Source organism: Coffea arabica, chromosome 6e (assembly GCF_036785885.1).
Source record: "Coffea arabica cultivar ET-39 chromosome 6e, Coffea Arabica ET-39 HiFi, whole genome shotgun sequence".
Lineage (NCBI taxonomy): Eukaryota > Viridiplantae > Streptophyta > Magnoliopsida > Gentianales > Rubiaceae > Coffea > Coffea arabica.
Genome location: NC_092321.1, coordinates 35958951 through 35978542, shown reverse-complemented (window position 1 = coordinate 35978542; position 19592 = coordinate 35958951). Strand labels below are relative to the sequence as shown.

Here is a 19592-nt window from a genome sequence, read left to right as displayed (position 1 = left end):
AAGATGCACTTTTATGGATTATATCTTGGTTTTGGTTGAATTGGTGAAGTTTTATAATTATTGGGGATTTTTCTGTTTTCATATGGATATGATTGTGTGGCTATATATGATGATTGGAAATGATGTTTAAGGACTCTATGAGGTGGAAAAAGTGGTCATTTGCAATCAATTTCTGTTTTGGAAGAAATTTCAGAAAATTAGGTTTTGTGAAGGAACATTCTGCCCGAATTTATAGCTCCTAGTTAGAGGCCTAATTGGCCTTGACTTAAAACATGAAAATTGTAGGGAATGACATTTTAGAGGGTCCTACAAAATTTCAGGTGAATCGGAGTAGTGTAGAATGAGAAAAGTCGAAATTACTATTGCTGTTCTGGTTTTACCCGAATGTAAGAATTTCGCCTGTAATTGATTGTTTTGGTTAGGAATGCTTCCGAATTGGTTGTTGAGGCCTTCTGATGAAATTTAGCCCTGTTTCTTATCTTTCGGCTGGCTTCGGAATTTCTTGATTTGGACTTAGGTAACCTGATTTATGATGTTTCCGGTAGAATGCGTTCTGTGAATATGTTTTTGTGATTCTGGTATGGTATCTTGCATTTTTGACATGGTTACACTCGAAACTGGGTTGAGTGACCTTCTGTAATATTGTAACCCTGTCTTTTAGCTTCAAAATGGTGTATCTTGCACCTTCATCCGACAATCGTAGCGCCTTTGGTACCATTACCGCAAAATGACGTCAAAACAGTTTTTCTGGTTTTGAGCTTAACTTTCATTTCCGGACTTTTCCCTAGCTTGACTTGTACTTGTACTACTGGGAGCTTGCTGAATGGCTATTGAATGAACTTGTTTTTGTGTGTGTACCTTTGGGTTGGAAGGAGGAAATAATGAAGCCTTGATGGCTGGAAAAGTAATGAAAGATAAGAGGAAGTGCTGTCCGAATTTTGAAAGGACTTGTTTGCATTGAGTTTGTGAACTAAGACTTGGATTTGAGTAAGGCAATGATATATGATGGATGGTTCCTGAGCGATGGAGGTGAGTGACCCCAAACTATTGTTAAAGCTTCTTATGAAATGTTTCTTGCATTATTTACTCGACTGCATCTCATGCGTGCTTGCATGTGAATTCATGATATGAGTTTGGCTTCAATGAGTTCTTGGGGAGTCTTGTGCTGGACACCAACGTCTCCACCTCTGTGTACTTGGAGCAAATAGCTCCGGAGCTCAAAAAGGGGCTCCCTCTGAATGTTAATGCTAATGTTAAATGATTTATTTGAGCGTTGGGTGTTCAAGTGCTATGACTTCACTGGCTCACGAGAGCAATAAACGGACATTTGTTCTTTGAATCATGACATCATCGAAAGGATCGAAATGCAATATTGTGAAATATATTTGATTACTGATTTTACTGGTTACTCGCTGAGCTTCTAGCTCACCCCAAAAATATTTTATTCCCCTCCACAGGGCTCGAGGCGAAGGAAACGTTTGTATTAAAGTTCTCCGTGTGTATGGTTGGTATTAAAGTTCTCCGTGTGAATGGTTGGTATCAAGGATCAGAGTGGCACAGCGGAAGCGTGGACGCTTCGCTTTTGATATGTAATTATTGGAAAATTTGATGTAATATTTGAGTTTTATCTTGTAATCTGTTTGAGAAATGTAGTGAACGACTGAGTCCCGGCGAGAGCTGGGCAGGCGGCCCACCGAACCCTCTGGTTCGCCTTAGGGGGAGGTGGGGCTGTCACACTAATCCTCATCAATTCCTTTGTGACCCACAAGCCATCTTCCAATGAGTTAAGAATTGCTAGACAAATCACCAACAACGTCTTGATTTGGAACGAGGCTTGATTCAACACTTTGACAGTTTCTGTGCTCACATTGGCAACGACCCACCGTTGTGATAATGAAGTGTGTGAAGAGGAGAGGTAGTCTCGCAATAAGGCTTGGAGCCAGTACTTCTCTTGCAGTGAAGTTTAGAGGAAGAAAAAGTTTTGATGGTAGAACTACATGGCAAAAAGATTAAGCACCGCAAAATTTAACTCAAATTTCTAGAGAAACTCATGCACTTCTGATGTCAATAGGGACCATGAGTTACTGTTTATAACATCAACTTTCCCTTGCTCATTTTATTCTTTTAGTACTAGAATTAGAGAAAAAAGCTTGTTCCGTTGATCCGAACTCACTCCTCTCTTCAATTACCTATATTATTGTGACAACTTAGGATTTTAATTGGGAGCAAATTGCTTGTCATCCGTCCTCCTCCAGTAAACTTTTTCACCTCTTATTAACGTCTTGTCTTTTGCTGTACTAAGGTTTCGATTGTTCACCATCATTAAAAAAAAAAACAAATCTTTTATCTTTTGTTTTCATTGGAAAGAGCAATAAAGCAAGAAAACAAAGGTAAAAAGGTAATCTTCGTAAAGGTGAAAAAGACTTGAGATGTGTTATTTCAACTAAAGGATTTTAGAATTCAATGAAAACCCCAAAAGTGCATGAGTGACAAAGAAGTATTTCATAATTTCTTGATGAATAGCTTCTATTTTAAGGCTTTTCTTTTGAATTCATATTTTTTTAATTTAATAAAAACTATTTCCAGTTTAGCAATGGTTATGAGTAATTGAAAGAAAAGGGGGAAAAAAGAAGAAAAAGAAACCAGTCACCATGTGACAGCCCCACCTTCCCCTAAGGCGAACCAAAGGGGTTAGCGGACTGCCTGCCCAGCTCTCGCCAGGACTAACGGTGCAATTTAGAGCGATCTATTGCGTTCCGGAACTTACAAATGTGCGTAAACAAGTTAAAATGTCAAAATAAAAAAAAATAAAAAAAAAAAGAAATCCGGAGTCAGCCATGAATAGTAACCGACCCGTCAGAACCCAACCAAATATCAAGCAAACATTCACATCTTGAAACTTAGCATTTACAAACCAAAGTGGCATACAAAAATATTCAAAAGTGGATACATGTCTGGTTTGCCAAATCAAAAGAGAAACGGTCCCAAAAGTACATTTAGAGTTTCAATAAATGAGCTATACAAAAGATATGTCCAACTAGCTCAATTCGGCAACCAATTATCAATTGCAGTCCAAAAGTATTTATTTTCCTGTAAGGAAAACAAAAGGAATAGAGTGAGCTAATTGCCCAGTGAGATAATACTACTCAAGCAACCAAGTTCATAGATGCATCAAGCTTTTCAGTCCAATTCATCAAAAGTAAATAAAGACACACATCAATAATGATGATAAAAGGATTCGGGCGGCTCTCAAGAGCCCTTTTCCTCGTTTGCATTCTTGATCGGATCTCATTGACTCTCCGTCAATGTTTAAAAGTAACCAACCATAGACTTCACTTTACTTCCATTCCTTCCACCTAACATTCCCCTACCGGGCCCGAACTCCAAACACTTGCACTGTGGTATTACTCGAGTATACCGGAATCGAGAGTCTCTCATACTACAAGATTCCATATAACATTTCTCCAAGGCTCATTAATTGTCACGACCAAGCCCTCGCCGGCTCGATTCAATCAACTACCAATGGGGTTGAGCTCAATGATAACAATCATGGTCGTTGGATACTCGTCCAAACGACACCAAGTCATGTACTTTCATTTCATGTAACATTCCAATAACATGAGAAATAAGTGAGAGTGATAAAGTACACCCTCACTTCAATCAATATCAATGGTACAATAAACATTTAACTCATCAAGTTCAAGTATCAAAGCCATATAGTAACACACAAGTGAGTAGTACACTCACCAAGCTTGCAAATGATATTTCATGCAACCCCGTCAAAGGAACATCGTGAACCACCGTCACGCCCTAAAACATGCAAACAAGTACAATGAGACTCGATAACGAGTCATAAACCAAAGCCAAATATCACCAAAATAGGGTTCCATAAGCACACACAAGCAATAGAGGAAACCAGAAAAATCCGGAAATGGAACTAGCTTTATCCCTGAAAAAAAATAGTTTTTGACGTCATTTTGCGGTAATGGCACCAAAGGCACTACGATTATCGGATGAAGGTCCAAGACCCACCGTTTCGAAGTTAAGAGATAGCGATACAATATTACAGAAGGTCACTCAACCCAGTTTCGAGTGCAACCAGGTCAAAAATGCAATCTACTACACCAGAACCCCAAAAACAGATTCACAGAATGCATTCTAGTGCAAACATCATAAATCACCCTACCTAAGTCCAAATCCAGAAATTTCAAAGCCATCCGAAAGATAAGGAACAGGGCTACATTTCATCAGAAGACCTCAACAACCAATTTGGAATCATTCCTAACCAAAATAACCAATTACAGAAGCAATTCCCAAATTCGGGTAAAACCAGGGCAGCAAGGGTAATTCCGTCTTTTCTCAAGCTACGCTACTCCGATTGACCTGAAATTTTTCAGACACCTCTAAAATATCATTCCCTACAACTTTTATGTTTTAACTCAAGGCCAATTCGGCCTCTAACTATGAGCTACAAAATCGGGCAGAATGTAATTTCCAAGAACCCTAATTTTCCAGTTTTCTTCCAAAACAGAAATTGCTTGCAATTAACCACTTTTTCCACCTTCTAGCTTCCTTAAATACCATTTCCAATCATCATACATAACCACATAATCATATTCATATGAAAACAGAAAAATCCCCAATAATTACAAAACTTCACCAATTCAACCAAAAATCAAGATATAAACCATAAAATTGCATCTTATACTACCACTAATCATGGATTAAACATCATTAAAGGAAGGAGAGGGGTCCTTCTCAACTTACCTTAACAAGACAAGAAAGAGAGCAACTAGTCCTCTTAGCTTTCCAAGTAACTCCACCAAACAACTCACTATCACTCCCTTAAGTGTTTTTATGGAGCAAAAACAAGATTCAATGGTTGATTTGGTAGATTGGAGCAAGATTGAAGCCAAAAACTTGAAGAGTTTTCTTTCTTTTGTTGCTTAAGGAAGTCGGCCAAGATGAAGGAGAAAATGGTGAATTTTTGGTAGTTTTTTTTTGATTTATTTGGTCAATTGGTAAGAAAATGAATAGTGGTCTTACAAGTCCATCCAACCAAATGGTGACACTTGTCACTTATTTAATGCAAGTCTATCACTTTGTTTCCTCTCACACCAATCCAAATTGCAACCTCTACTTATCTCTTAACACCCGGTAAATTAATTGCAGTATCCAAAACTTAACCTAGTTGGCCGAATTTTTGCGAACTTTTCGCACTAGTGGGTCCCACGTCCGGTATACGCTCTTAATTTCTCAAAACCTATTCGATACTAGAAAAATCATCTAAAAACTATATCTGCTCCTTAAAAGTATCTAGAATTTTTCCTAATCACGAAAATGCAGAAAACAAGCCATGAAAGATAATAAAACCTAGAAAATTGGAAAAATTACGGGTTCTCACGCACCATCTTTTCTTTTTCTTCATTATCAGCAAGTTAAAGGAACTTCCATTTTTAATTGTAGTATTGAAAAAGAGACTAAAGAAGAGGAGTGCTCCTTTTATTTCTGCTTTTTTTTTCTATCAAATAAAAATATTTATTCTAATTTGTCACTTAAAAAATTGACAAAATCAAACAGATAAAATAAAAGACCAAGAAGAGAAAAGGAAAAATTTTAGTCTAAGTCGTTATAAAAAATATTGATACAAAAGAAAAAGGCCAAGATGAGAGACGTGAAGGATGCCGTTCAAAAAGCAAAACGTCACCATGAAAGTGCATAGTTGTATTTGAGGTAAGACGCAAAATGAAGAAATTTGTTCTCATTAAAAATGCTGAGCTGTCGTAATGTTACTGGTGTCTGCAAAGGGCGCGAATTCAAATCAGCCGGAAACACATTTAACAGTTAGGATTAAATATTAATGTTATTCAAATTATAAATTTAAAGAAAAAAATGTTTGAGTTCCAAAAAAAAATAGACAAAAACATTTTAAAACCTATTTCTTGAATAACAACTTACCTAATGGAGAAAATCTTAAATTTACTCTATGTCATGACCCCACCTCCCCCTAAGGCGAACCAGAGGGTTCGGCGGGCCGCCTGCCCAGCTCTCGCCGGGACTCAGTCGATCACTACAGTCCTCAAACAAATACAAGATACGATCTCAAATAAAAAAATCAAATATCCCAAAACTTTACATATCAAAAGCGAAGCGTCCACGCTTCCACTGCGCCACTCTGATCCTTGATCACAATTAGTATACAGGAGGAAGTCCAAAACTAGACTATTACACATCCAATCAATTCTAAACGTTCAATACAATCCCAATATGAACGATTACACAAAAGGAAATCTAAGTTCAATCCATACATGAGATAATCCAGGATTAAACACTACAAGCCACTCCTTCGCCTTGAGCCCTGTGGAGGGGAATAAAACATTTTTGGGGTGAGCTAGAAGCTCAGCGAGTAACCAATAAAATCAGTTATCAAATCAGTTTCACAATCGTTCTTGTCAATAATGTCATTTCCATATGGAGTATCAATAATTCAAGAAACATTTACAATGGAAAGCGATAGTAACATTCATGAAAAGGATACATTCGTTCTCCTGTCATTTCATTGCATTTGGTTTCATTCGTTCATTCATTCACCCCGTCCCTGGCTTTTGGCCAGGCTCCACCAACCTACAAGGTAATACTCGAGTATACCGAAACGTTCACCCAAGTTCCTAGTCGCCCGACCAAGTCCGCTTCTGGCTCGAGACGACCGGTAACAAGGGGCAATGGCCAGTTCAGCCCAAAAGGCTTACATTCATGCGCAAGTAGCATTTAAACATTAATCATTGAAAATTTCATATTTATTTAGGTCGAGTGCGATAAAGTACACACTCGTCTAGAAAACTCGTTTTAACAATCATTGAAAGTAAAATCAATAATAACAAGACACTAATGCAAGCACGCATGATATGTAAGAAACAGTTCCAAAAGTAACTTTGAAAACGGTTCAAAAGTAGATAATGCAGTAAAGCGGTTCAAAAGTAAATTGGGAAACAGTTTGAGGTCACTCACCTCCACGGCTCTGAAACCATCCATCATATAGCATTGCCTTGCTCAAATCCAAGTCTTAGATCACAAACCCAATGCAACAAGTCCCTTCAAAGTTCGGACAGCACTTCCCCTAAATTTGCTAACTTTTCCAGCCATCATGGCTTCATTATTTCCTCATTCCATCCCAAAGGTACACACACAACAACAAGTTCATCCAACATGCATTCATCAAGCTCCAAGTAGTACCAGTCAAGCTGGGGAAAAGTCCGGAAATGAAAGTTAAACGGAAAACCAGAAAAACAGTTTTGACGTCATTTTCCGGTAATGGTGCCAAAAGCACTACGATGGTCGGATGAAGATACAAGACCCACCGTTTCGAAGCTAAGAGACAGGGCTACAACAATGTAGAAGGCCACTCAGTCCAAATCCTAGCACAACTAGGTCAAATATGCAGAATACCAAACCAGAACCGTAATTACAGGTTTACAAATTACACTATGCTGTAATTAGTCCAACTCAGTCTATACAGGTCCGAATGCAGAAATTCCAAAGGCATGCGGTAGCTAAGACATCAAGCTACATTTCATCAGAAGACACCAACATCCAAATCCAAAGCAATTCCAGTCAAAACAGACGATTACAATCACAGTTCGCACATTCTGATCACCCAGAACAGCAACAGTAAAAACGATATATCTCATTCTACACAACTCCAAATGCCCTGAAATTTTACAGGTACCTCAAAAACATCAATACCTACAACTTTCATGTTTTGAGCCAAGGCCAATTCGGCCCCTAACCATGAGATACAAAACCGGACAGAAAGGGGGTTATGAAACCCTAACTTTTCACATTTCCTTCCAAACCCAAAATTGGTTGCAATTTCCTATCATTTACATCCACTAGAGTCATAACCCCTCATTACCAACCATCATAAATAACCACAACATCATGATCACATTAAACCAGAAAATTCCTCAAAAAAATAAAAACTTCACCAATTCATTCCAAACCAAGAAATAAACCACAATTTTCAACACTATAGCCACCACTAGGCACAAATTAAACATCATTAGGTGTAAGAGGAAGTGTAATCATCACTTACCTAGTAAACAAGAGAGAGGGAGTTGTAGAACACCTTAGCTTCCTTAAAAAACTTCACCAAACAACTTACTAGCACCTAATGGAAGACTTTTATGGAGTAGAAACTAGTTGATGCAATTGGTTTGGAAGATTTGAGCTAGTTGGAAGCTTAAAATTGGAGAAGTTTTCTTTCTTCTTGAGCTTAAGGTGGCCGGCCAACATGGAGAAAGAAAGAGTGAATTTTCAGTCAATTTTTGAGATATTTAATCCAAGGGCAAGAAAGGTCAAAAAGGTGAATAGTTGTCTTAGGCTTCAACCACTCACAAAGTGACACGTGTCACTTCATTAAATGCATTTCTATCCTTTTGTTTCCTCTCACATCAATCACTTCACCTCCTCTACTTATCTCTTAACACCTGATAAATTTCAACCAGTATCCGAAACTTAACCTTATTGGCCGAATTTTTCCGAACTTTCGCACTAGTGGGTCCCACATCCGGTATACACTCTTAATTTCTCAAAACCTATTTGATACTAGAAAAATTATCCAAAAACTATATCTGCTCATTAAAAATATCTAGAAAATTTCCCTACTAAAGAAAACGCAGAAAACAAGCCATTAAATAAATAAAACCCTACAAAATGGGAAAAGTACGGGTTCTCACACTTATACTTTTCGGGGCGTCACACTCTATATAGTTAAAATTCAATTAAAGTTCATTTACAGAACAAAGTTAAATTTAAAGTACGTACAAATAAATTGTACAGGGGCTGGGGAGTGGATGTTCCGACGAGAAAAGTACAAATAAATGTATGGGGGTTGGGGACGAATGTTCAAATAAGTTAAATACAAATAAATTGAATGATAGTTGGAGGGTGGATGTTCAGATAAGACAAGTGTACTATTGTAATTTCTGAATTTTTTAGAACAATGAAGTATAATACTTCCTTATAATGTATCAAGGGGAAAAATCCATTTTTCATCCTCAAACTTTGTGACTAAGACACATTTGGTCCCCAAACTTTTTGACCAGACACATTGAGTACATGTATTAACTATTTTTTGCCACATTTAGTCAAAAAACGGGAAAATTTTCAATTTGGACGGTGAAACCCACGTGGCCGTTAACTTATGCATTGAGAATCAATGCAAGTCAGACTAAAGTCCACACATTCTCTCTCTAATGCAAGTCGACACAAATAGTGGAGTTTTGGTGTTTAAATCAGTCAACTACAATATCAGTTCCTCTTCAATCAGCAAAAATTCACTATTTCTCTGACATCCACCCTGTAGTTCGCAAAAAGGGAATTGAGGAGATGATAACGAATTTCCCTGTTGCTCCCAAACAGGGAACTGAGAGAATTAAGGTGATGATCTCGACCAGTTTGTAGGATGATATTCCAAATAAATTCAAGAAAGATATACCATGCCTTAGGCTACACCTACTAAACTTGCCGAGTTTGCTACGGAGTGACCCAGTTAAAATGCGTTCTTGCAAGCTTGACTAACTAATGGTCCGCCACACAGAAGTAATAGCAAATAACAACATGATTTTTTATCTTCACAAGCACCATAACTAATAACAGAAATGAAAATAGTCACAAAATCAGCAGGGACTAATCCTGTTTGTTGTCTTCTGATGGGTTAGCCAGAATATAAGTCAGATCAAGAGAATATTGTGTTGCTCTAATTACCTGGATCTCCCAAGGAAAAAACTTATCAATCTCACAAAGAGGGGCCAGAGTTCAGTTTTTGCAGTAGAAAAGATGTTGTTAGTTTCCAAGTTACTCTTATTTGAAGATCCAGTGAGAGACTGTGGTGCGGCCTGCAAGGAGACTTTTTCAAATGGCTTTAACAAATCGATGTGTGTCTCACTGGAAAGTGAAGACAGATGGGATGACCCGTTCTGCAAAATCAGAAGAAACAATAGATTCCTAACTACTTAACTTCAAAAATCAAATTTAAAAATAAAGCAAAGAATTCTAAAAACTACAAGTAAAATTACTGAGTTTACCTCCCTCCTTCCTCTTTTGTTACATAGTTTTGGTAAAAAGGCAAGGATGAAAAAAATAAAAATAAAAAAGAAGAACTCTTACCTCTTCAAAGAGTAGCATAAGGTTATTCCATGCATCAGGGAAAGGTTCTTTAACAGCTAAACTTCTCGTGCAGTGGTACAATGCCAGGAAAGCATCGCCAACATATGTTGCTAACAGTGCCAGCTGCAAAGAAACACAAATTTTAAGATCGAGGAAATATACAGTAGAATAAGTTTAGCAAATGAATTTGAATGTAGAAACTTCTTAAAAATCAGGATTAAACAATTGCTCCAACTGTTGCCAAAGAATCAATCTAGAAATGAAACAAGGTCCGCAGGATGGTTTCAAAAGTGACTTTTGTTCGCCAATTCAGGCTTGTCCCCAACACTAGTAGAGAATTTGGAACTGAAAATAGTGTAAGAGCAAAAATGACAGATACAAAGCTTTTCTAACATTCTAGAGCTAAACAAAGCCTGTGTTCATCATTAAGTAATATGAAGAAACCTACTTGATTATGGGGATTGCCGCTAGCTGGCCATATCCTGCTTGCTTCTAAGTAGTAAGTAAACGCAACCGACCATTTAGAAGCATCCTGTTTCTTACAAAGCTCGCCATATCTAGCAAGATCCCCAAGACATATTAGAAAGCGGTGGCATGCAAACTGACACTTGCTCAATTTCATTTGTTCAGTAGAAAATGAACTCTCCTTTGTTATACAAGAACACCTCCCCTGGCAGACCACAAACTTCTCTGAAAGCCTTGGTCAAATTGCTATAGAAGTCAGTCGCTTCAGACAGGAATGTCTTGAATCACTCCCAGTACACTCAAAGCTTCGTTGAATCACTCCCCTACCTCTGCTAATCTCACGCAGCTTTTCACTCCACAAGCTCGGTGGGAAAGAGATAAACTTGGAGAGGAAAAGGAGCTCCACCCTTAGACTTTGAGTGTACTTTTACTCAACATTTTGTGTCGACTTGCATTAGAGAGAGAATGTGTGGACTTTAGTCTGACTTGCATTGATTCCCGATGCATAAGTTAACGGCCACGTGGGTTTCACCGTCCAAATTGAAAATTTTCCCGTTTTTTGACTAAATGTGGCAAAAAATAGTTAATACATGTACTCAATGTGTCTGGTCAAAAAGTTTGGGGACCAAATGTGTGACGCCCCCACTTCTCCCTAAGGCGAACCAAAGGGTATCCGCGGAACGCCTGCCCAGCTCTCGCCAGGACTCACTACAATCCATCATTCAAAAGCTCGAAATACTTTAAGTAACTTCAATACATAATTAAAGTACTTCAAATATCTCACACTTACAATTATGTAGCTTTCAAGCTTAAATACAACCCAACGGAAAAGGGTACAATAGCCATCCGTTATAATATAACTTAAAGTTTTCAAAAGAAAACAATCTAGTACTACTCACGAGCACCCTTGGTCTCGAACCCTGTAAAAGAAATCCACAACGTGGTATGAGCTACACAGCCCAGTGAGATTCCAAGACACTCTAACAGTTCAAATAAATCAAGTAAGTTGGGCATATCATATGCATGGTTCAAGGTTACACAATGGCATGTTATCATGAGGTGGTAATCATTGTACGGGTAATTTGAGACATTTATCATGGTATGAGACATTAGCATGTATAGTTCACGAGTGATTGGAGCTTATTACAGGCATAGCTCAGGATTTCATGTTGGCATTTTAGCACGAAACAATCATCATGATACCAGGTAAACATATACTGTAGGATACGGTGTTCCAGTGGAACTCTGTCGGTCATCTGCACCTTATGACTTCCGGATCCCCTCGGTTTGACTGGCCATCACCTTATCCCTCCAGTGGTAATACTCGAGTATACCGAAACGGTGTCCCAAGGTTCCAACCTACCCGACCGAGCCCAGTCCTGGCTCGAGTAGGTTAGTAACGATGAGCAGGGCCCAATTCAGCTTAGAGCTTACAACATGCACAAGTAATCAAGTAATTCGGCAAAAGGTAAAATTCATCATTTGAGTAGGTCGAGTGAGGTAAAGTACACACTCGCCTAACAATGATGGACAACTTCATATAACATGCGATTCATGATAATCAAGTGATCAAGTAAGTTGGTGATTACGTAAGCAGATAATCAAGTAAGCAAGTAGCCGAATAGATTAGAAAACGGTAAGTAAACATGGTTAACGGTAAACGGTTAACGGTGGTAATTACGGTTAATTGGTAGACATATGTCATTTTAATAGGCCACCATTGGCCGTTTTCACTTTTTCCACATAAGAGTCGAGGAGATTCACTCCAACCGACTTATGCTGTCATAGCATAATTAATCATTTAAACACATCATGTAGATATGCTCTCCAAGCATTTCATATCTAATATTTCAAGTAATCACATAAATATGCTCTTTAAGCATTTCATATCGAATAGTTCAAATATACATATTTCAGGTATTTCATGTCGAGTAATTCAAGTATACCTTATTCAGATATGCATGAGTGTGGTAAATACTTAACATATAGCACTTAACACTTAATAATCATGGGTTATGCATGTCATAGACTTATTCCAATTACGTATTCCTATATGGAACACTCACCTATAGCAACAAGAGAGTAATACTCAAACAAATGTCTAGACGTCCACTTCGAGTTCCTCTTGAAGGTCCCCTTGAGCGCCTGGGCAAATAACCATCAACTATTATACACTATCACTTAGAACCCCTACTTATCAAAGAAGGTTATACAATCTAAGGGGAATTCATTAATTGGGCCTTAATTATTAATAATCGAGGCTCAAGAGTAAAGTTTTAAAGTCTAAAGAGAGAGACTAATATTTTCCATGAAATCGAGTTCAAAATGTTCAATCGGTATCGAGAAAAGAAGGCAAGTTTCCAAAATCTCATTTTCTAAGAAATTGACAAATTTCAGCTTTGGGTGTCAATTTTAGAAAAATCGTATCTTGCACTATGTAGGTCCAAAATTGGAAAGATTGATACCGTTGGAAACTTCTTCAAAAGCGCTAAAAGTTCCTAGAAGATACTTTTCCATGATTCCAAACAGAAGGTATTCAAAAATTGACTCAAAGTTGCTGCTTGGGACCATTTAGACAGTTTCGGGGTTGGTTTTTGACCATCTTTGAAAATCCGGCAAAATTCATACAATACGAACTAACCTCCGAAATTTAGAACTCAATTAGAGCTACAATCAAAGTTTAAAACAAAACAAACGGTACAAGAATTGAAGTTTTGAGCGCCAAGATATAGCAGCTCAAAGTTGGCTAAAATTCCTCCTCGATCAAGAATTTCCAGATTTAAACATGAACTTTGGGACTTTGTTTGAACATCTAAACAGACTTGAAATGGCACCAAATTTGGTCTGATTATACTACCATATAAGGGCTATTCCTCTGTCAAATTTCATAGAAAAATATGCACGGAAAGTCACTTAACGAAATCACTCAAGTTTCCAAATTTTTAAGGCAAAGCTGCCTCGTGTATGAAAATTTCCTTTTTCTAAACTTTTGACCAAGGGAAGATACCTAAAACATGTCTCGTTTATGATAATCAGGTCTAGCAAGAATTCAAAATACATTTGATAGGTGATTTACATCAAGAATTTCGAAATAACAAGTCCCAAGTCATTGTTAGTTACAAATCTGTCCAAGTGGAAAATTCTATCACTGTAGCTGTTTCAAACTTTGGCCACAACTCACTCAATTCAACTTGGAATTGGGCGTGGTTGATGGCGTTGGAAAGCTCTCTCATAAAGCTGAATTTTCTCAGAATAAACCATTTTCAAATTCCATTCACAAACAGCTCATTTTTGAGCATGAAGATACAAGTCCTGTCCTGTCTCCTGGAGAGAAACGAAACAGGACAGTGATTTTCAATCGAATGGTGTTGCTCACTCAAGTGGAACTAGAATGTACATTTGGTACCAATGGAAAGCTGGGAATGTCTAGTTTCAAATGCCACTGACGGCACTGAATTTCGACATCGGAGTAAAGAGTTATAGCCGATACAAGATGACTGCCTAGGCAATACGGGATTCATTTTCCAGTTTTGCTAACTTTGGAAATCAACTCATTTAACCAACCAAATCATGTTATTTTTCAATGAAATTTTGTACACACTCACAATAACATGTAAACAATATAATCAAGTCATTAGAACCTCAAAATTGTGCACAAAAATGGTCGGACAAGGCAGGGGTAAAACGGTCACTTTAGCTCCAAGCACCTCCTATGATTTTCTACCAACAATACAACATTAATCCACTAATTTAAGCACTAAACCACCATTAAATCCATCATCAAGCATGAGATCAGTCCTCAAGACAAAGGTGGGAGTTCATAGAGCCCACCCATTTCATTTTACACCATAAACAAGCTACCCAAATGCAAATACTACCTTATACATGTAAGATGATCTTCATAAAGCAAGATTTAAGTGTTGGATTAACACCTACTTGATTAGAGGATGAAGGCAGAAATTTCGGCCCCTTAGATGCTCAAGAAAACCATGGATAGCAGCTCCTTTTCTTAGCTCAATGGGATCTCTAAATGTTTAGTTAAGTGTAGTTCGAATTTGGAGTGAATTGGAAGAGGTTTGATGAAGATTTGATGAAGGAAAAATGAAGAACTTGGTCTTGTTTTTCCTTGGAGTTGCACGGCTGGAATGAGGAAGGAAAAGAAGAGTTGCACGGCTGTTTGAGGTGATAAAGTGGAGGGTTTTGATCTGGTGTGATGCACCCATGTGAAACTAAAATGTGTGGCTCTCATTGATTCAAATGTTAACTCTTTTTCCCGCGCGTTTCGTGTTCGATTCCTCTCGAATTTGTTTCACTGGTGCACTAAACCTCTAATGCACTTATATTCATATAAATATTATTCACTCTCAATCGTCCCAAAATAAGGGTCTAAAGTTCCTGAATTTAAATCGCGCGTGTGAAAACGCGTATCTCCAATTTAAGCGCGATAACGCGAAACTTCCGAGAAATTCTTATAACGATAGTACTAATAACTATCACCTGAGTATTTAAACATTAAAATACCGAATTTAGGTCCATTGTACATGTCTCCAATATTCCAAACTTATTGTACTCTCAAGCGGATAAAATCTCCAAGCACTATTCACTATTTTTACTAAACGCGCTCCAGGAAATTAATTCGTGAAATGAGTTACTTTAAAAATATAACGAAGTTATATTACCATGCATTTAGGTCTAATAAGACTAGAAAATATTCCTCGAGGCAAATATCCAATTAAATAATTTATTAAGCCACAAATTAGGCTTAAAAATAATAGTTTTTACGAGTCCTCACAAAATGTGTCTTAGTCACAAAGTTTGAGGATGAAAAATGGATTTTTCCCATGTATCAAGTGGGATTTAAACTTTTGACTTACTTCCTTGTAATGTATTAGGTAGGATTTAAACTTCTGACCTAATGCATGATAGAGTTTTAAGAGACTATACCTGGCCAATTGGACCAAAACTCAATGAGTTTGTTTGGACAAAGATAATTTGGTTTGCAAAATTTGTTTTCACAAATTCCAATCACCTTTTTATCTTCCCAATCACCTTTTTATCTCACATACATCACATCACAAAAAGTGCTACAGAAAATATCTCAAATAAATCATCCAAATAAACTCTTATCCAAACAAACTCAATGGTTTCAAAAAGGTCAATCAAATTAAAAAAAGAGGCCGAAACTATAGATCTTCAGAAATTAGGAGGGAGTATTTACTTTATTTTATTTCTTTTCTTTTGGGAGCTAAAGGAGGCAAATATTGGCAAACGACAACGTTGGCACACGTGATCCTGCATATTTTATAAAGCAGTTATTGATATTTGGACCGTTGCGCATACATTAACGCGACAAATTCCAACGGCTACTTTTCTCTTGGTATCTTTTACTTCTGCTTTACCCTTTTTTACTTCTGCTTTACCCTTTTTCGAACAACTTGCATCATTACAGCTTTTCTCTTGGCTAAAATTCCATGGAGATGAACCCCGAGATTGCCCCTTATGGGGGCGCATTGGTGATGGTGGTGGAGTACCTAGAATCCTCTATGTGCAGAGATCTGCTCTCCAAATTCCCTGACAATTCGGCCTTTGATTTTGACTATTCACAGAGCTCCATTTGGTCCCCTTTGATCCACAGGAAATTTCCTTCAACAACTCCCATCAGTAATGACCGCAGAAATGTACTGAGCTGCGGCCTCTCGAGAAAGCTTGTTTACAATGATGATGAAGGGCTGACCAAGATCAAGAAAGTGACTGCAAATATCAAGAGAAAGTTCACTGATGCTGTTTCTGATAATCTCCTGAAGTATCAAAAGATGAGGAAGAGAAAGAGGAAGAACAGTCTTGATTTTACTCCTTGCCCTTCTTCTAAGCTTCCTTCCACTAGTCCAACACCAAGAAAGGTACTATCATTCACTATTCAGAAATAAAAAACTTAATTTTCGGTGACTTTATTCTGATTAATTATCTGAGTGGTATATTTTTGTGGTGATTTGACTATTTTTCTTGAGGTGTAGAGTAGTGCTACTAATAGCTAATATGTTTTTATCTTTAGCAGTCTCATTAATGAGATAAATTTTGTTGTTTAGGGATGGGTAAAGGTGCTGAAAGCTGCTTCTAAGCATTTCAAAAAGAAGAGCAAGAAGAGAGACTCGTATACTCAGATCAACTTCTCAAGTTGTTTCACGTAAACAGACTCCTGAGAACTGCTTTTCTAGTTTTCTTCACATCGGTCATCTTTTGCTGCCATGTTTCTCATTCTTTTATGTAATTCGATTACTATCATCAAATTCTATTAATAGACCGAATTACTGAGTAGTCTTTAGAAATTTATAGGTTTTGCACATTTTCGAACTTCTATCTTGTCATCATCCTAAAGGTTTAACAGATTTTGAAACTGCAGTTAGGTTGTAACCATCCTAATGCTGCTATTTAGATTACTGGAAATTAACACATACTCTTGCTTAGAAAATTGGGCAGTTCCAGGATGCTGTACACGCTAGTTGTATCTGTCAAGATGAATCATGACTGAAATATTATTCATCTCGAATATTTGAATGTCACACGACATGCCTACGGATATTAGCCACAATGTGCCCGGAAAAAAGAACTGTTGTAGTTATGTTCGTATGTTATGAGGAAGATAACATCAGCAGTAGTGGGTAACTATGATTTCCTGATGGCAAAAAAGCCTTGCTCAATTAAGTGTATTGTTGAGTTGGCTTCCCATTGACATAAACAATGACAAAGTAGTTGTGGATTTACATAGACCAAATACACGGCCTGAATAAAGCTTATTGGCACAAGGTACTCAATGTTCTGATAATTTGTTCTAATCTGTTATGATGAAAGCTTGGCAATAATCACAAAATGCAGCTAAATTTGAAGTTACAAGATCCAATTGTCCTTGAATTCTTGAGTATAATTAGTTAGCATACTATACGAGTCTGCAGTATGTTGAACAGGAAACTTGATATGCTATCCACAACCCATAACTTACACTGGTACTAAGCATCCATAAGTTACACTCGTCATTTTTGCGCTACCAAAGGATCTTCAATGAAACGTCTAAGTGAAATGAAAGAAGAGCCACCATCCATCAATGCTTCTATAGCCTTCTTTCCAATCTCCTTAACTCTCCTTCGCACAGGATTTTCATCGTCCATCAAACACCTTATGGCCTTCTCTATCTCATTAAATGGTACAAGCTTATGAGGATTCTTAAAACGGTAGTCTAAGGTCAACTGCATGGCTAATTCCAAATCTTTTACTAATTGAAAAGCATTAGATTGTTGTTCAGCGTATACAGGCCATGTTGCAATTGGCACACCATTCCACAAGCTTTCCAGTATAAAATTCCACCCACAGTGAGATACAAGGCCACCAACTGCTTCATGGGCTATAACACAAAAAATACCTTTTTCTTTGTTCGCTCCAAAAACACTTCTGGCAGAATCTCAGAAAAATTGGTATACTAACTCGCTTTGCACTGAATTCCTTTGGTGCTGCCGCCCGTGCAACCATAAGAATCTATATCCACTTCGCTCCAGAGCAGCCGCCATCTCTGCTATCTGGGGATGCTCAAAACCTCCCATGCTTCCAAAACAGAGGAAAAGAGCAGATGAAGATGGCTGGTCATCAAGCCATTTGATAATATTTTAGGAGTTCGGATGCTTTTCGACCTCAAAGTTGATCACAGGTCCCAACCGTATAAATTGGTGCTAATTCCTTATCTGATTCCAGATACTCAGTTGCATGGGAGATTCTAATTCGGCAAATGTATTTATGATAAAGCTTTTTGTCTCTCTAAATCGTGTACCTTGATATAACATTGATCCATAACCCCCAGTCTTATCAAACAGAAAAGATGGTAAAACCCTCGAGGGTACAGGGTGGGAATAGGTAGTTATGATTGAATCAGGATCTGAAATGCTAAATTCACCCCTTCCCAGAATGGCGAATTGGGAGATAAAGCATAAGCCCAAGAAAAGCAGCACTAGATGTGAATAAAATGTAGGAAGGAACACCAAGCTCATTAGCTACATCAATCATTGATGTGCAAAACAAATCGATCACTAACCCGGCGAGTTGAGTACAGGGTTCGACAAAATTGGTTGGTCATGGCATTTTTGACGAGAGCTTTGTGCTTCTCAATTAAACAGCAGTGAACTTCTCGATCGACCTCATCGGTTCTGGCTACGGTGGATCAACAGAAGGGAGGTTAATGAATCGGATATTAGAATTGGCGGCCGCTAATTTTTCAATGTATGAATCAAGTTTAGGTGGAGTAGCCCGCTTTATGACTAGAACAGTTACTGATTTGCGTTCTTCTCTTTGAAGAAGCTGCTTTGCGAACCCGATTATGGATGCTGTGTGGCCTCTGCCTGGTGCAGGAACAAAAACCAGCTCTGTTTTCTTCATCATTGGATGTGTTGATTGGACTTTCTCCTCCCTTTGTTCCGCGGAGACAATGTGATATACCGGTTTCCATTTTGTGGTTCTCGGATGACCGTCTCAAAACTTGCAGTGGAAAATTGTGGAGGAAAGCAAAGGAAACCATCTGACGGATGTTCTGACATCATGTTTAGATATCGCACGATTTCCTTCTACATTCTTTTCCACCCCTAGATCGGCAAGCCATAGTTTTGGCGCGGGTTGCTGTCCAAACTAACTTGAGCTTCCGAAAGGTTAAAAAATCGCTTTAAATCTTGGAAACTAGTTAACCCGATCGGACGGAATACTGAACCGTCAATCCGTTCCGATTTAAATCAAACCAGTCTGATGCTTGATTTATTCATTTATGTCCGCTTCTTCAATGCAATCAAGTGGTTTGTTTGGACATTTAATGCATTAATTAATGAAAGTGATACATTCTACGGGTGTGAATCAGAATTGAAATCGGTAATTTGGAACTTTGAAATCGAAATTTTGGCATTAGAATTTTCGACCGAATTCGATTTCGG

At 37.9% G+C, this 19592-nt stretch overlaps 3 protein-coding genes and 1 long non-coding RNA gene across 4 annotated transcripts; 1 reads left to right on the top strand and 3 right to left on the bottom strand.

Moving 5' to 3' along the window:
- Positions 1-9601: 9601 nt before the first annotated feature.
- On the bottom strand, positions 9602-11019 carry LOC113695697 (nonsense-mediated mRNA decay factor SMG7-like). The gene is made up of 3 exons (XM_027214835.2): positions 10616-11019; positions 10168-10290; positions 9602-9977 (listed from the first exon to the last, which is right to left on the bottom strand). The coding sequence occupies exons 1-3, from the start codon at positions 10787-10789 to the stop codon at positions 9762-9764; spliced, it is 513 nt and encodes a 170-aa protein (XP_027070636.2). The 5' UTR covers positions 10790-11019; the 3' UTR covers positions 9602-9761.
- A 331-nt stretch (positions 11020-11350) lies between these two features.
- LOC113720142 (uncharacterized) lies at positions 11351-14774 on the bottom strand. Its single transcript, XR_003455223.2, has 3 exons — positions 14569-14774; positions 12699-12777; positions 11351-11552 (listed from the first exon to the last, which is right to left on the bottom strand). It is a non-coding gene; the product is annotated as an uncharacterized lncRNA (long non-coding RNA).
- A 1294-nt stretch (positions 14775-16068) lies between these two features.
- LOC113697485 (uncharacterized) lies at positions 16069-16958 on the top strand. The gene is made up of 2 exons (XM_027217122.2): positions 16069-16532; positions 16719-16958. Exons 1-2 carry the CDS (start codon positions 16104-16106, stop codon positions 16818-16820), a joined length of 531 nt encoding a protein of 176 aa, XP_027072923.1. The 5' UTR covers positions 16069-16103; the 3' UTR covers positions 16821-16958.
- Positions 16959-17660: 702 nt separating this feature from the next.
- On the bottom strand, positions 17661-19050 carry LOC113696738 (putative UDP-glucose flavonoid 3-O-glucosyltransferase 3). Its single transcript, XM_027216120.1, has 3 exons — positions 18830-19050; positions 18109-18225; positions 17661-17970 (listed from the first exon to the last, which is right to left on the bottom strand). Exons 1-3 carry the CDS (start codon positions 19048-19050, stop codon positions 17661-17663), a joined length of 648 nt encoding a protein of 215 aa, XP_027071921.1.
- Positions 19051-19592: the final 542 nt, after the last annotated feature.

What these genes read in the sequence shown, in the direction of transcription:
- LOC113695697 (XM_027214835.2), bottom strand. Translation starts at nt 10,789, where the DNA reads ATGAAATTGAGCAAGTGTCAGTTTGCATGCCACCGCTTTCTAATATGT. An exon ending in GCGGCAATCCCCATAATCAA is followed by an intron (nt 10,291 to 10,615) that starts GTAGGTTTCTTC and finishes GTTTCTTTGCAG; the next exon opens with CTGGCACTGTTAGCAACATA. An exon ending in TTATGCTACTCTTTGAAGAG is followed by an intron (nt 9,978 to 10,167) that starts GTAAGAGTTCTT and finishes CTGATTTTGCAG; the next exon opens with AACGGGTCATCCCATCTGTC.
- LOC113697485 (XM_027217122.2), top strand. Translation starts at nt 16,104, where the DNA reads ATGGAGATGAACCCCGAGATTGCCCCTTATGGGGGCGCATTGGTGATG. An exon ending in CTAGTCCAACACCAAGAAAG is followed by an intron (nt 16,533 to 16,718) that starts GTACTATCATTC and finishes TTTGTTGTTTAG; the next exon opens with GGATGGGTAAAGGTGCTGAA.
- LOC113696738 (XM_027216120.1), bottom strand. Translation starts at nt 19,050, where the DNA reads ATGAAGAAAACAGAGCTGGTTTTTGTTCCTGCACCAGGCAGAGGCCAC. An exon ending in CTCCCTTCTGTTGATCCACC is followed by an intron (nt 18,226 to 18,829) that starts GTAGCCAGAACC and finishes CTGTTTTGGAAG; the next exon opens with CATGGGAGGTTTTGAGCATC. An exon ending in AGGAATTCAGTGCAAAGCGA is followed by an intron (nt 17,971 to 18,108) that starts GTTAGTATACCA and finishes TATACTGGAAAG; the next exon opens with CTTGTGGAATGGTGTGCCAA.